At 47.7% G+C, this 16871-nt stretch overlaps 1 protein-coding gene across 1 annotated transcript; it reads right to left on the reverse strand.

Annotated features, from left to right (window-relative positions):
• Window positions 1-1432: 1432 nt before the first annotated feature.
• On the reverse strand, window positions 1433-13061 carry SLC66A3 (solute carrier family 66 member 3). The gene is made up of 7 exons (XM_052649147.1): window positions 12922-13061; window positions 10023-10105; window positions 9877-9946; window positions 6482-6539; window positions 4897-5017; window positions 4084-4125; window positions 1433-2402 (listed from the first exon to the last, which is right to left on the reverse strand). Exons 1-7 carry the CDS (start codon window positions 13059-13061, stop codon window positions 2311-2313), a joined length of 606 nt encoding a protein of 201 aa, XP_052505107.1. The 3' UTR covers window positions 1433-2310.
• Window positions 13062-16871: the final 3810 nt, after the last annotated feature.

A 16871-nucleotide genomic window follows, 5' to 3' on the forward strand; every position in this document is an offset into this window, starting at 1 on the left:
GTAGAATAGTGTGCTGACAAGTGGTTTTCTAGAAAGAACTTTTTGGTAATCAGTGGGGTCTTTTCTAGGATACTTGCTGGCTGTCTGATCTGGGACAGATTATTCAGTATGGACTTCAGTATATTCATCTGTAAAATGGAGACTGTTTACTTACAGGATTCTTGTGGGATTAATGATGTGTACAGAATATCTGGGGTGGCTCTAATGTATGTTCCTTTCACTTCCAAAGGGGAAAAATGGAGAACTCTCCAGCTACGATACTATATTTTCTCTAAGGAGTTGCTTTCAGTTCAGTTCAGTTCAGTTCAGTTCAGTCGTTCAGTAGTGTCCGACTCTTTGCAACCCCATGAATCACAGCTCGCCAGGCCTCCCTGTCCATCACCATCTTCCGGAGTTCACTCAGACCCACGTCCATCGAGTCTGTGATGCCATCCAGCCATCTCATCTTTGGTCGTCCCCTTCTCCTCCTGCTCCCAACCCCTCCCAGCATCAGAGTTTTTTCCAATGAGTCAACTCTTCGCATGAGGTGGCCAAAGTACTGGAGTTTCAGCTTTAGCATCATTCCTTCCAAAGAAATCCCAGGGCTGATCTCCTTCAGAATGGACTGGTTGGATCTCCTTGCAGTCCAAGGGACTCTCAAGAGTCTTCTCCAACATCACAGTTCAAAAGCATCAATTCTTCGGCGCTCAGCCTTCTTCACAGTCCAACTCTCACATCCATACACGACCACTGGAAAAACCATAGCCTTGACTAGATGGACCTTAGTCGGCAAAGTAATGTCTCTGCTTTTGAATATGCTATCTAGGTTGGTCATAACTTTTCTTCCAAGGAGTAAGCATCTTTTAATTTCATGGCTGCAGTCACCATCTGCAGTGAGCCCCCAAAAATAAAGTCTGACACTGTTTCCACTGTTTCCCCATCTGTTTGCCATGAAGTGATGGGACCAGATGCCATGATCTTCGTTTTCTGAATGATGAGCTTTAAGCCAACTTTTTCACTCTCCTCTTTCACTTTCATCAAGAGGCTTTAAGCATTGATAAAGCATATCTAAATAAAATATTTGTTGGACTAAAAAAATCACAGTTTATACTACTAGTCAGATGATAACTGGATATGAGAAAAGATTTACTTGGACTTTTTAAAAAATGTTAACTATGATTTTTGAAACTATAGAATGAATGATTTTTTATTTTTATATGCCGTGTTTCTTTTCCTGTTGGTCCCAAGCAGTAGTTCTAAAAGGATTAGTCAGTTTATATTTTTTAAACTGCACTTTACCTAACTTAAAGCTAATCACATTAAAACAATTGAGTTTTAAGATTCAGAAGAGTTCAAAATAAGTTTATTTTACACAGGAAACACTTTCTAATAAACATATTTACTTACTGCATATAATACAATAATGCTACTCAATTATTAGGTGAATGTTTTTAAATGTTAGGTTTTATAAGCTTTTATAGGAAAATACAGTGGATAATCTTAACAGCATGTTTAAAGTATGATACCATAATGAGAATTAAATCCATGAGAGCTTGGCAGAACCCAGCAATACCCTTTGCTGCATATATTTTCAGTAGGCAAACCCTGGTTGAGGTTGGCTGTATTTTGTACCAAATTCCAGTAACAGTTAATTGTGCAGGTGTAATCCTTTTAAAAATGGCAGCACTGTGCTTGAATCTTGAAGTATATTGGGATTGCCTCTTCATAAGTAGAGATTGCTGGTATCTTGTTAGGAAATGCTTAAAGGTACAGTATGAAGTTAAAGAGCTACTTTGGTATATGCATTCAAACCAGTTACATTTTTTGCTTCCTTGATATCTTTGCTATAGCCAAGGAGGTATTTTATGATAATATGATACAATAAGGCCATCCTATTATGTCTGTATTACAATTAAACATTCATCCCAGGAAGTGAACCCTGGTAAGTTACTAAAATTTCCAAAATCCCACTCCATTCATGTGTATTTGTGTTTTGGAGACCATGTATTTCTTAAAAGATTTTAAAAGTTGAGAAGTAGATGTAATTAGTTCCCAGAATAAGGGTCAAAGCTGCCTCATCAGAAAGGGCTTTTTGGAAGACTTCCATCCATCACCAGCTTTCTCAGAATTGTAGATGTCTAAAGTCCTACCTTAACCTAATAAAGTGGGGGCAGAGGATTTTTAAAAATCAGCATTTTTAAACAAGTGTTTAACTGGGCTTTTTCAAGTCTAAAGTATCTTTGGCACGGTTGACTAAACTTATGATTTAGCAGTGAGCTTTTTTCTTTGGTTCCGTTATTCAGAATCCACTTTGTGTATAGGAATAATCCATCATTCAGACTTTATATCGGTCTTCCGGTAGTGAAGTATTGTAGCAGTTACCCATATGTTTAAGGCCAGCATGATCACGAAACGTGTAAGAACTGAAATCAGTCAAAAAAGAAAAGTGTATATTAAAAAATACTGTTTTCACACAAAATCACCACCTTCTCTAAGTAGAAGCCTAAATAGGCTTAACGTCCCCTACCCCCCACCCAAAAGGAAACAGAACTATGGGTCATGTAAACGTTGGTGCAACTGTGGTTCCAAATATTTCTGGGGGGGAAATGGTCTTATCATTACTACCTCTGGCCACTTGGCCTGACTTCATGAATAATTTCATCTTAAATGCTTAATTTGGAGGAATCTGACTGGTTGGTAAATGCTACAACTTTTTAAAAGCCTATTATCATTTTTTAAGTCTTAAGGGTGGTGGTATCTTAGAAAATTCCATGTTAATCAAGCAAAAAGTGGTACACTGCAGTCACCTAAGATAATTCTGAAAAAAGTCAAGGTATGTTTTATATTAAAGTAACCATGAAAATGTGGCTTTTTATTAAAAAGGAAAAAATAATCTCAATGACTTGATGAACACTCCTGATAAATAAGGTTTATGAGACTTAATGTGTCTTTGGGGTTATAAAACACTTTTAAGATAGATGAACTATTTTTAAGAGATTATTCTCAGATATACTGGTCACTTTCATGAACAGCAGTCACCTCAGATACAAAACAAATCACAATTAGAAGATTCTCGACCTTTTAAAATTAATTTTTAATATGAAATTTGTTTTGTTGTTCAATTATGGTTTGACTCTCTTTTGCAAGCAGAGAATTTATGTCCTGTAGGGAAGCCTCAGGTTTCTCCCTTCCCCACTTGACCCAGGTATACACTCTGGCCAGACACTTTTCAACCCTTCTCTCAGAGCTAATGTAAAGTACTTGAGCCAAAGATAAAACCCTGGGATGGAACTAGCAAATGCATCCTGCTGCTTTGTGGCACTATGTCTCAGATAATAATGAACTTATTTAAAAGGTCTACACACCAAGGACACATTTCTAGTCTTCATAGAATAAGTCACCCTACCTGTTTTAATCATTTTCCAAACATTTATATGCTTGAAAATTCAGCCTAAGGAATGAACAACATTCTCTTTAAGTTAACCCAAGTTTGTTTTCTCCTCCATCACGGTAACCCTTTAAAAATAACAGAACAAGGACATGGAGTAAAATGATTGTGTCACTCCCCATCCTGCTGCCTGTGGGCAGTTCTCTGAGGCTCCCTGCCACCACCTTCCCTCTGATTAGACTCAACCCAGGGCTCTCCCGCCAGCCCTGCTGGTGTTCCTCCATCCTCCTTGCTCACAACCTCCATATGTGCTGCTCCTTGTAACAGTCTCTTCCCTCATCCCTCTCCCCTTGAAATTAATCTTCCCAGCTCCCTCCAACTACGTCAGGCTTCCTTGTTAGGTGCTCATCCTGTCCTCTTTTGAAACACTTTACAGTATTTTTCAAATATTGTGTGATGACCTCACTCTTCATTTCCACTGCTACAGTGGAAGCTTTACGAAGGTAGGAATCGACTATCTTGTGCATATTCTATCCTGGATATGGCAAGAGGGTGCTTAACACTACGCATGGAGACTGATGAGGACCTGCAGTATATTGCAGCTAGCCTCCAGTGGGGCTAAACTGGCTGTGTTAAACCCCAAGATAATTTACAAGTGAAGGAGGCAGATGGCATAAAGTTCAAAGAGGACGTGGGCAGAAAAATATTTTGCTTACTTGTAAGATCATTGGTGGTCATCAAAGTTGTCATTATTCTTGCTGTAAAAGAAAAATTTCAGCAATAAATATCAACTTCTCAGACATTTCAGTACTTAGCAAATATCTTTCCATTTTAAATACAGGAATACATGCTAACTGTTCTTGAAAGATCTGAATAGAAGAGAACCCTGGATGGAGAAGCAGGTAGTTTAAGATTTTAGAAGAAACATGAAAAAGTATAATTCAAATATCAACAATTAGGAAATCTAGTGAATGTAATAGCTCTGGATATTTTAAAAATGTTCCTACCTAAATAGAGTACATATTCATTTTAGGTAGTTCCTGCAAGAATCCAAATGAACAATGGAAATTCTAAAGTTGAGACTAAACACACTATGGCTCCAGGAAAACTCCACTGCTGCAAATTATGTTCATTCACAAAAGTCAATGTATGAGTCTCATCTCTTCAATTTATTACATCATAAACATTCATATGTTTAAAACAAGTTAATGGATTTAATATAATCTACTTCTTGATGCTTTGCAAACAACAAGAGAAGACTGTTAATAATAGGTCATATTTTTGGAGAAAAGTGTCCTTTTACATTTTTTTAGCAACTGGAATACAGATCTTGCAGAAAATGGAGAGTGGTGTGCATGAAATCAGTCTTATAAATAAGGATACACTACAGATTCAAGAGTTAACATGCAAAGGATTTAAGCTCAAGGGATTATGACCCTTGGACATCAAGTTAGCCCACCCCTCTAGGTAGACACCCCCCACATACACACCAACAGGGGACACCCCATCAATTAGAGTTGTGTTCTTACCTGCACAAGTATAAGAAGCGAGGCTCCACGTCAGAGCGCTTGCGGCTCCTGAGTCCCTGCTCTTCCACAGGTACTGGAGCTGTGCAAACTTACTGGCCGCACTGATCAAAGTGCATAAGTTCTGTTTGAAGATAAAACAGGAGGAAGGACTCCCTTAGTTTCAAATGCAGAAGAGCACCAGATACTGAAAGCCCCTTTGAGGGGAGAAGGGGGGTTATGCTTTTTGGGATTCCCCAACCAGGGACTGAATCTGGACCACCGGAGTCCTGGCCACTGGACCACCAGGGAACTCCCTGAAAGCACTTTTGAAACCAAGCTTTCATGTCAAGTAATAACCAACAAGGACAAACGCCAAGTTTCATGATAAAGAATGGAGGCAGCAGCAGCATACTTAGGTCTAACCTACCAACCCCTTCAGGTGAGTAACCAATGTGCCGCAGCAGGTAGGACGTAACCGAGGGTAAAAATCTGCAACGGCCGCAAAGGCTTATCTGTCACCACCTGCCAATAATAAATTGATGTATAGATACTACAGTAGGGCATGGGGGCACCACACTGCTTTGCACTGACATTTATAAACTCAAAGCAGCAAGCTGGGGCGCATCAGCTCTGAGTTTCCGGCTGTTCTGATGAGCCACGTGAGACTCCGGCCCTGTGCTCCCTGACCTCTGCTCCCCAGTGAGGTTAAGAGTACAGCACCCTCCACCCTGAGCCAGGCCCAGGCTGCCATGGTAACCCTACATATCTGCTCTCCGTATGTCACAAGGCTAAGAGCCAAGTCCACTTTCCAACAAGATGCTGGAGGTAGAATGGGTCGAAATCCAGGAGTTCGGGTGTGGCCGGCAGTGACCACCAATTAGTTCTGCTCCTTTTCCCATGAGGTAGAAAAGTTCATGTCAACCACCATTTGATCTTTGGTCAAATGCTTCCTGACCTGCTACCACAATCCTATTCTTACAGCAGGGAATTTCTGGCCCTTAACCAAGGAAGGGAAAAGAATACAGCACTTACCTTTTTCCAAGGAAGAAAAAAAATTGTATCAATATGTAATTACTAACCTGATAATATGGCACTAGCGGCAAAGAACCCACCGGCCAATGCAGGAAATGTAAGAGACGTGGGTTCCATCCCTGGGTTGGGAGGAGGAAATGGCAACCCACCCACTCTGGTATTCTTGCTTGGAGAATCCCCATGGACAGAGGAGTCTGACGGGCTACAGTCCACTGGGTCACAAAGAGTCGGACACAACTGAAGTGACCTAGCACCCAACCTGAAACTCTTCACTTCATGCTCAGTTCTTCATTTGACTACTAACTCCATAATCTGGTTCTCGAGGGCTCCCCCCGCCGAATGAAGTAAAAATATTGTGCCATACATTTAAGTGAGAATAATGTATTTTTAATATTTGGATAGCACTGGGCTTTCATCCCAGCTTCCTTTGGTACAGCTGTAAAGCACAGGGGTGCTTTCGATACAGCGGGTTGAACATCCAATCTATAAAACTGTTTGCAGGGCAGGTGTCACAAGGAAAAGAGGGAAGACAGACTCTGTGAACACACATTCTTCTCTGGGGCAGTTTACTCACCATGGCCAGATCTAGGATCCACTGCTGCAGAGTGAGGATGAACCAAGCAGACACGCAGCTTACCACATGCTAAGGGACACAGCAATGGCTTGTTGGCTGGTAGCTCCACCACCCACCCGTGGAAACAAACCGAGAATACAGAGGTTACACGTCTAAGCCAAGTGTGGACTGGAACAACTGCTAGAACTTGTCAGTTTGGAAAAGACAAAAGTGGTCCAGGTGAACACTTGCTAAGGAGTTCAAAAGCACAGAAGCAGAATTCTTGAAGAAAATTACAAAGAACCCTGTGTTCTCAGACCCATCCTAGAGCTGGGAACATGCCAGATGATCTTAACTGCCCATTTCATTCTTGACCACATAGACCTCTCCAACATAATGTCAACAGTTAATGCACCTTTGATGTAAGATGTAACACAATTTATTTTTATTATTTTAAAACATGAAATTGTGGGATCAGAAGCCTCTAGGGTCTAGCCATATCAGTCTGATTAAAAGCCAAAATAATCACAGTAGTTCAGAAAGTGAAAGTGGCTCAGTTGTGTCTGACTCTTTGTGACCCCATGGACTGTATAGTCCATGGAATTCTCCAGGCCAGAATACTGGAGTGGGTAGCCTTTTCCTTCTTCAGGGGATCTTCCCAACCCAGGGATCGAACCCAGGTCTCCCACATTGCAGGCAGATTCTTTAACAGCTGAGCCACCAGGGAAGCCCAAGAATACTGGAGTGGGTAGCCATTCCCTTCTCCAGTGGATCTTCCCAACCGAGGAATCAAACTGGGGTCTCTTGCATTGCAGGAGGATTCTTTACCAACTGAACTATCAGGGAAGGATCCTCATTTGCTATCATCTCTCCCAGAATCTTTCCATTCCAGACACAATGGTATTGCTATTCCTTAAACATTTTCAAGGGTACTTCATCTGAGCCCTCATATACTTACCTGTTTATCCTCTTCTTAGGAAACTTTTTCACCTGGTATCTTTATGGCTTGTTGGCCCACTTCCTTCAAGTGTTAACCCGTATATTACTTTTTCAATAAGTAGCTCCTTGTCCACCCTATGTAAAACTGAGGTACCTCCTATTACCTGTCAGTGCTTTATTTTGCTCTGTAACTCATACCATGCAATATTCAATATATTTAGCTTATTAAGTATGGTTTTCTTTCCCACATACCTTTTGTGAGCACATAAAGACTATGCATAGAACAAGACTGGCTCATAATGCATGTTCAAGGATCGAATAAAAAACTAGTTTAAACACTTAGGATGCCTGATACAGGAGACGTCTTCTGCAAAATTGTTGTCACATGAAACTGTTTACTGGTTTTCTCTTTCCTGCTAACTCCAGTGTAGAAATGACACAGTTGGGTAGAGCAATGCTAGGAGACAGGAGAAATGATACCTGAGTGCCATCAAGTTCAGTGATGCTGCAGGAAGACAGCCCGGCTAGAGAAGCAGAAGCAAACACAGAAGGCGGTGGCCAGGCCAGGGCGGGGACGGCCAGGAGCCTCTGCCGTGACCACAGGCAAGTCATCTTGCTTCTCTCAGCCCTAGTTTGCCTATCTGCAAACTGGGACTTAATATTCCTTACCCTACTCATCTCCTCACTGCTTTGTGGCATATTGTAGGGACTCAAGAGACTGCCAGGATTACAATTGATAACATTATTTAAATGAAGGGCTTTGAAACAGACAATCTCTGTGCTCAGGTCAGTGGAACGAAATACGAGTCGATACCAGAAAAGGCAACCTGAATCTAGGAGGGAATTTTGTTTTTCAACACTCTCTAATTTGAATTTTAAACTACTGTTGCCCAATTTTGTACCACTGCACTTCATTCCACTCATTCCAGATACACATTTTATAAAACTTAAGCAGCTGTTGCAGCAACTGAGATCCTAGAGATGACTTATTTATAGGGTGGCCAGACAGAGCAAATTAAAATACAAGACATCCAGTTAAACTGGAATCTCAGATCAACAAGTGATTTTTTAGCATAAGCATGTCCTGCATAGTATCTGGGACCTACTATTACCTACCGCCCCCCCTTTCCTCTACCCTGAAGCTCAGATCATGTCACTGATGTGGCAGGACTGATTGCCACTCAAAAAGGCTCTCGGCCTCTTAAGGAGAGTGAAGTTCAACAAGAGAATAACGGGAGTTTTGACAAGCAGAATGAAGATGGAAGGCGGGCCCACGTGCACAGAAAATGCTGTGTGACCTGAGAGGGGACAGGTCTGTGTGACGACCGGAGTCCAGGGAGATCTGAACCAGCTGTCAGGAGCCCAGACCCGCCCACCAATAAGCAGTAAGAAGCCAAGCTGACCAGGTGTCTTAGCAGCATCGTGTTACAGACCAGACATGCCTGTCATATGGGTACGTTTGGGGGGAAGGAAGAAATATCTCCTTTCCCCTAAAGGAGACATGTGGACAATGTGGCTGTTAGCAGAGGTGCTCCTGCAGCCCAGCCTTGCAGTCCTAAGTCTAAATCCCCCTACCTGGTGGGTCAGGGCACCGTGGGGGCACCCTGGTCTCAGAGGGGAGACCCCAGGCAGAGACATCTAGGGCATCTCTGGGCTGTGGAGATACACTAGCCCACAAGGAATCTTACTTTGGGGATTGTTTTTTCTTAATTTAACCAAAAGAATAAATATCTGGTAAAGGATCCTGCTTTAACAGGGCTTCCATGGTAAAGAATACACCTGCAATGTGGGAGACCTGGGTTCGATCCCTGGGTTGGGAAGATCCCTTGGAGAAGGGCATGGCAACCCACTCTAGCATTCTTGCCTGAAAAATCCCATGGACAGAGGAGCCTGGCGGGCTCCAGTCCATGGGGTCACAAAGAGTCAGACACGACTGTAGCACAGCACAGCACAGAACCCAGCGTAATAACATCCTATTAGCAAAACGGGTGGATGTAAGAGTTGGACTATAAAGAAAGCTGAGCACCGAAGAATTGATGCTTTTGAACTCTGGTGTTGGAAAAGACTCTTGAGAGTCCCTTGGACTGCAAGGAGATCCAACCAGTGTATCCTAAATGAAATCAATCCTGAATATTCATTGGAAGGACTGATGCTGAAGCTGAAGCTCCAATCCTTTGGCCACCTGATGCGAAGAGCTGACTCATATGAAAAGACCCTGATGCTGGGAAAGATTGAAGGCAGGAAGAGAAGGGGACGACAGAGGATGAGATGGTTGGATGGAATCACTGACTAAACGGACATGAGTTTGAGCAAACTCTGGGAGTTGGTGATGGACAGGGAGGCCTGGCGTGCTGCAGTCCATGGAGTTGCAAAGAGTCGGACACCACCAAGCCACTGAACTGAACTGATTTGCAAAACTAAACACACCCCGCCGCCCCACCCGTCCCAGCTCCGATTCTCAGATGGTGAAAGGATACACGATGATGTATGGCGCTGCCCGTCTCACATCCCCATTGAAATGGAAGACACACAGCAGCAGGATGAGATCTGGAAAGAAAAGGCTCTGAGCTGTGGGGGTAGGTGCTGAGCACCGAGGCTGGGCAGGGGGATGGGGGTCGGTTACCTTGTGCGATGAGGATGGGGTACTCCAGGTATGTCAGCAGCGGGTACTCATAGTAACACTGGTACCGGAGGAAGACCAGGAACCTGGGGAGAGGGAGGACACTCCTGAGGTCTGACTCACCCGACCCCCACAGCAGGCAGGCCTGGCCCCCACCCAGGAGCCTAGGTTTGTGCACAGAACCTGAGAACTGGAGCTGGGCATCAGCAAATGGTAAGGAGGAAAGTACAGAACAAGGGCTTCCCTCATAGCTCAGATGGTAAAGAATCTGCCTGCAATGCAGGAGACCCGGGTTCGATTCCTGGGTCAGGAAGATCCCCTGGAGGAGGAAATGGCAACCCACTCCAGTATCCTCGCCTGGAGAATCCCATGGACAGAGGAAACTGGCAGGCTATACAGTCCATGGGGTGGCAAAAGTTGGACACGACTGAGCGACTAAACCACAAACCACCACAGAACAAGGAGGATGAAATATCAACCAAATCGTCTCCTCGACTTCTGGAGCTGGGGCACTGGGGTCTGCCAAGCTGCTTCGGATGGTCAGTTAGAGACAGATCTGACCGGGAGGAGGAAGAGACCAGGCTTCCGGACCCAGGCCTGCCTGTTTTTAAGGCTGGGCACTTCCGAGGCCCCAGGCAGCTGCCTCAGGACACGCTCAAGAAGCTCAAGAGGCCAGGAAGGACCTCTGAGGGGGGCTGAGAGGCATCCTGGGCAGGCATCCCGGGCAATGGGCATATGAGGGCCCAGCAGCAGGCTGGGGAGCCTGTCTGTGTTTTGAAGAGGAGGAACATCCCACAATGATTCCAGTGGCCTCCAGAGTGCTGTGGGGCGGGGGACAGGGAGGTGGGGGGCAAGACAGGGGGACTCTTTAGTTCCTTTAAGAAAATTCTAGCCCTGGAGAGGCTATGAAGACACCCCCCCAGGCCCCCTGTCCCCCCCAGGGTGAGCCAGAGCCTCCACAGACAAAGTGGACTTAATAGTTCACAGCTCCCAAGCCAGGAAGAGGTGTGACCACAGCCCCACACCCTCACCTGGGGCCACGCTATGACACTGGCCAGCACTAAGCGCTCTGGCTACCTGCTGAGCCACCTTCCTGAGACCACCTGGACTCCTCCCTCCAGCATCACCTGCTGAGGGTGGAGCCCCAAGGGGAGCGCAGACTCCAGGACTTGGGTACTGGGCTCACAATCCCCAGCAGTTACTAACCTCTGGGGCCTCGGCTTCCCTATCTGTAAAATGGGGACAAGAGCACACCTACCCCATTCCCTGTATCTGCACAGATCCTTTAACCCTAAGACCATGTCTTCAGCATCTTTCTCTGGCCTCACTGCCTCCAATCCAGCTGCTGAGCTTCTGTTTACAAGGCTCCCTGCCTGGAGGGCCTCCTTCTCCAGGTGGCTACCTTTTCTGGTCCCTGAAAGGATGCCCAGGGGTTCCCCTGCCCTGGAGCAGACCGAGGCATCCCCCGCCCTGAATGATGAACTTCTCAGTTCAGTTCAGTTGCTCAGTCCTGTCTGACTCTTTGCGACCCCAAGGACTGCAGCACGCCAGCCTCCGTGTCCATCACCAACTCCAAAGCCTACTCAGACTCACGTCTATCACGTCGGTGATGCCATCCAACCATCTCATCCTCTGTCGTCCCCTTCTCCTCCCGCCTTCAATCAAAGGGTATGGCAATCCACTCCAGCATTCTTGCCTAGAGAATTCCACCGAGAGAGGAGCCTGGAGGGCTACAGCCGATGGGCTCACAAAGAGTCAGGCACGACTGAACTTCTCAGGAATTATCTATTCTCCCCCAGAGAAATGGGGAGCACTGAGGCAGGGAGCACTTCCCCAGGGAGCCCCCAAACCGATGGAGGTCACATACCCTAGGGTTGGCCCCTCTGATGGCGGTGTCCCTGGAGGGACCCCACAAGTCCCAGGGTGGCCCCTCACGCCTTGTGCTCTAGAGGTCTCCTCTTTCTCCCACCCTCTCCCCTACCTCCCTTTTGGCGGGAGAAACCGGGTCCCACCAAGAGGGCTGCCCCCACCCAGAAGTGCTTGCCCACGACCCGCCCTCAGAGTTGCCCGGTGGTAACTGGAGTCCGCTGGCTGGCGCTGGCGCGGGGCAGCCGGGAGGGCTGGGCCTCAAGGGGAGAGGAGCTACACTGCTGGGTTCGGTCTTTCCCACCAAGTTTACAACTCTGCTTTTCGCCGTTCAGGTCTTTATGATTATTACTTTGCTTATTCAGAATATTACTACTTTTTCTGTAGACTGATGTATAACTGATATACATTATAGTAGTTTCAGGTGTACAGCATAATTCAGTATTTGTATATATTGTGAAATGATCACTGCAACAAGTCTGGCTACCATCCATCACGTTCAGATCTTTAAACACCGAGTCAGGGCACCCACTCCTGACTTTCAAGGATAAACCAGCTCTTGCAACAGTCTTCAAGTGCCGACTGGAGAGCCTGCTGAAGTCCAACTCCAACTCAAATTCCCCTCTATCTCCAAAAAGCTCTAACCTTCTCTGACACCCGTGCACCCCCTCCCCTCGAAAGGTGTAACTTTTAAAAGCCAGAGGGTCCAACCCCTCATTTTATAAGTGAGGAAACCGAGACCCAAGACAGGGGGAGGGTGGGTTTAGAGAGAATGCACACACGAGTCTCGAGGGCCCAGTGGCCTTGCTCAAAGCGGGATGACTGGTTTTGTCACTAACCGGTGGAGTGACGATTTCTAGGAGTGTCGGTTTCCTTATCTATAAAATGGGCGTGCGCCCACTTTGGTTCCGGAGCAGCAAGTACGGAAAGGAAGTGAGCGGCCCGGGCAGGCGCTACTCCCCGCGGCCGGGGCTTTTGGGCTCGGTTCCCCGCGCGCCTGCTTTAGCAGAGCCGGGGCGCTCCCGGGCTTACTCACCCCGCCAGCTCCAGCAGCAGGCTCGGGAGGCTGATGCCCCGCGAGCTGCGCGCCCGCAGCACGGCCGAGATCTGCGGCAGCTTGAGCGCCGCGCACACGCCCAGCGTGCTCCAGTTGCAGAACCACAGCAGCGTCTCCATGGCGCCCGCTGGGCTGGGACTCGGGGGGTTCCTCCGGCCCGGCCGCCTGGCGAGGGGAGCCGTTCAGCTCTCGGCCGCCGGGTCCACCGGTCCGGTCCTTCCGCCTTTCCTGGCCCCCGCCTTCGGGGCCGCCCCGTCCAGGGCCGCCCCTCCGCCTCCCCGCCCCGGATCTCCGCCCTCCGCCCCGCTCAGGGGCTCCCTCTCCCTCTGTTCACTCCGGCCTCGGCTGGTCCCGACTCCTCCCCCGGTTCGCCCCCACCCTGGACCCGCTCCGCCGGCGCAGGGCGGGGGGAGGCTCGCCTCTTGGGTCCTTGCTGTCGGTCCGCGCCCCATATCGCCCCGCCGGCCCCTCCCCGGGTCCTGTCCCTCCGCCCCCGGGCCCGCCTCGTGTCCTTTGCGTGCTGTGCCCGCTGCTGATTCACTTTCCCGCCATGTGAAAAACAGACTGGAGCATTTCTGAGCCTCCGGGCGACGCCCCAGAAGGGGCCGCTTTCCCACGGATCGGGGGTAGGGGGCCAGAGCTTGAACCCCGGAGGGCGAACGGGCACCTCTCGCGGGGGCCAGGGACCATTTTGTTAAGAGTTTATTATTTTTGAAACGTGTGTTTTGTTTTGTTTTTCTCACTAAAAATTTCAGAGACAGACTTTTTAAAAAACAGCCCAGCTTAGTTTCTGTGCGACCTCCGCAATTTAGACGCGGAGACAGGGCCCAGGTCCGGCCAGCCTTTCCTCCTGCTGAGAGCGGAGGAAGCCCCATCCCTGCACTGCAGGAGGCCTCTTTCCTGGGGGCTTGCTCCTCTACCCTGAAGACTACTCCGCCAGAGTCTTGCACTTCAGCGCTTGAGTGAGATTTTTTTTTTCCTTAAGGAGGTAAAAATAGATTTCTATTGACAAAAGAAGGAGCCTAGACTGAGGGGTCGGGGCGGGGTGTGTGTGCATTTTCCAAGTTTTCGAAATGGTATAGGTACTGAGTCAAGATTAAAAAACAGAAAGAAAGAAAAAAGTCGCATAAATGCACTGCCAGAAAGCAAGGTAAAGAAGAACACTGCCTGCACTTGCCCACCTCCCGTCTGTCCTGAGAGGAATTCAAGAGGGAGGAGGCCAGGAAGCTTTCTGTGCCGGGGTTTACTGGCTAGCTAGTTAAGATACATATCTAAGGAAAAATGAAAAGCCCTGAAAATCATCCCCTGGAGAAGGAAATGGCAATCCACTCTAGTATTCTTGCCTGGAGAATTCCAAGGGCGGAGGAGCCTGGCCGGCTACAATCCATGGGGTCAAATAGTCAGAGGGAACTGAGCTACTAAGGGGGCACACGTGCGGGGGACTGCTATGCTAGACTCTACTTCTGCATAGGTTTGACACGGTCCATATTAAAACCAAGTTTAGAAACAGAAGGAAGAATGGTCATGAGGTCCTGTGACGCTCATTTTAAGGTGAGTATTCTGAGCTCCAGAAAGGTGAGGGAACCTAGGTCTCGGGACCAGATTTAGTCCTGGTGTTATTGATCTGGGCTCTTGAACACTTTGCTCAACAGAAATCAATAAGAGGGCAGAGGAGACATTCACGCAAGGCTTTCCTGGGTCTTGGGTTGAGCCTGAGTGGTGGCTTAGGTGGTCTGCCCACCCCGTTGGTATTGCTGTGGGCAGGGATTGGGCATGGTACCTGCTTTTGCTCCCAGCACCTCAGAAGTGGCAATTGAGTTTTGGCCTTGTTGTATCTAATTACTCACACTTTGCCCCAGCTGCCCAAGTATGCAATTATTTTTAGTCCCTTATCGTTTCTTTGTATTCTGTTGCTGGAGGAGACATTTGTCCTGGTGGAACTACTGAGGTAAAGAGTCCCAGGTCCAGCCTGTCTCACTAGGACTAGATATGCTTATTGCTCTTGAGATGTCCTTGCCTCAGCCCTCTCAGGAGTGTGTGTGTGTGTGTGTGTGTGTGTGTGTGTGTGTGTGTGTGTTGTATTTGTCTGCTTGGACAGCATTAACAAGCTTGGGAGGGTTAAACAACACACACTTGGGAGGGTTAAACAACAAGAAATTATTTTTTCACACTTTAGAGGCTGGAAGTCCAAGATCAATGTACCAGCAGGATTGGTTTCTGAGGATGCCTCTCTCCTTGGGTTGTAGACAACTGCCTTCTCTTTCCTCTGTATGCACATCCCTGGTGTCTCTTCTTATAAGGATACCAGTCCTATTGGCTTCGGGCTCCACCCTTAGGACCTCACTTAACCTGGATTACCTCTTTAAAGGTCTTATCTCCAAATTTTATGACAGTGTGGGTTGGGACTTCGACACGTGAGTTTTGAGAGAACACAATTCAGTCCATGATAGAAACATATAGATGTTCACACTCACTCTGCATATACCCACATACATTTTATTGATATGTATGTTACATGTATATGTTACCGAGTCCGAGCTTACTCTGCTCACTGTGGGATAGGCCAATCAATCCAAGATCAAGTGTTGGGATGAGGAGGGGACTTTATTCGGGAGCCAGCTGACCAAGATGGCGGCCTGAAGTGAAAGTCATGTTTGACTCTTTGTGACCCTGTGAACTCTACAGTCCATGGAATTCTCCAGGCCGGAACACTGGAGTGGATAGCTGTTTCCTTCTCCAGGGGATCTTCCCAACCCAGGGATCGAACCTAGGTCTCCTGCGTGGCAGGCATTCTTTACCAGTGAACCACAGGAAAGCCCAAGAATACTGGAGTGGGTAGTCGATCCCTTCTCCAGGGAATCTGGTAGCAAATTCAAATGAGTCCCATGAGCCACCAAGACAGGGTCCTGGGAGATGACAGAACTTTGGAATTTTGTAACTTCTGGAACTTTGGAGGGTCCAGAAGTTCTCTGCCAAGAAGAGCGTGTCAGTGAGGGCTCGACTGCAGACCACAGAATCTGCCTGTTAGTAGTAGCAGCAGTGTGAGTCGTTCAGTTGTGTCCAGCTCTTTGAGACCCCGTGTACTGGAGCCCGCCAGGCTCCTCTGTCCATGGGATTCTCCAGGCAAGAATACAGAGTGGATAGCCATTTGCCCCTCCAGGGGACAGAATTTGCCTCCTTCAGTTCAGTCGCTCAGTCCTGTCCGACTCTTCGCGGCCCCATTGACTGCAGCACGCCAGGCCTCCCTGTCCATCACCAACTCCCAGAGTTTGTGCACACTCATGTCTGTTTAGTCAGTGATTCCATCCAACCATCTCATCATCTGTCGTCCCCTTCTCCTCCTGCCTTCAATCTTTCCCAGCATCAGGGTCTTTTCCAGTGAGTCACCTCTTTGCATCAGGTGGCCAAAGGATTGGAGTTGCAGCTTCAGCATCAGTCCTTCCAATGAACACCCAGGACTGATCTCCTTTAGGATGGACTGGTTGGATCTCCTTCGAGTCCAAGGGACTCTCAAGAGTCTTCTCCAACACCACAGTTCAAAAGCATCAATTCTTCGGTGCTCTGCCTCTGCCTCCTTAGTGAGCTAATTAGTGTTTCGAGGTGCTAAGCAGAGTGTGGAGTCACTGGGAGGGTGAGCAGGTATGAAGAGGCCCTCAGGAACAGCTTCCCGAATGTCACGGCCCTGGGAGGGGAGTGGCTGCGGCCACCTCCACTGCTGTCCTGTGACCAGGAGGGCCGCCCAGTTAGGGCTCCGGGGACTGACCCCCAACAGCAGCCGGCCCAGCTGACCCTGAAGGACCCGCCACTGCATCTCTGAGCTTCCAGAAGGGTCCTGGGCTTTGCGTTCTGCCCTCCCACTGCTCTGGAGAAGCCTGACGGCCAGGGTGTCACATCCAGCCCCCTTCCTGACTGGCACTCACGGTGAGGGT

Source organism: Budorcas taxicolor, chromosome 11, assembly GCF_023091745.1.
Source record: "Budorcas taxicolor isolate Tak-1 chromosome 11, Takin1.1, whole genome shotgun sequence".
In the NCBI taxonomy this organism is placed as follows: domain Eukaryota; kingdom Metazoa; phylum Chordata; class Mammalia; order Artiodactyla; family Bovidae; genus Budorcas; species Budorcas taxicolor.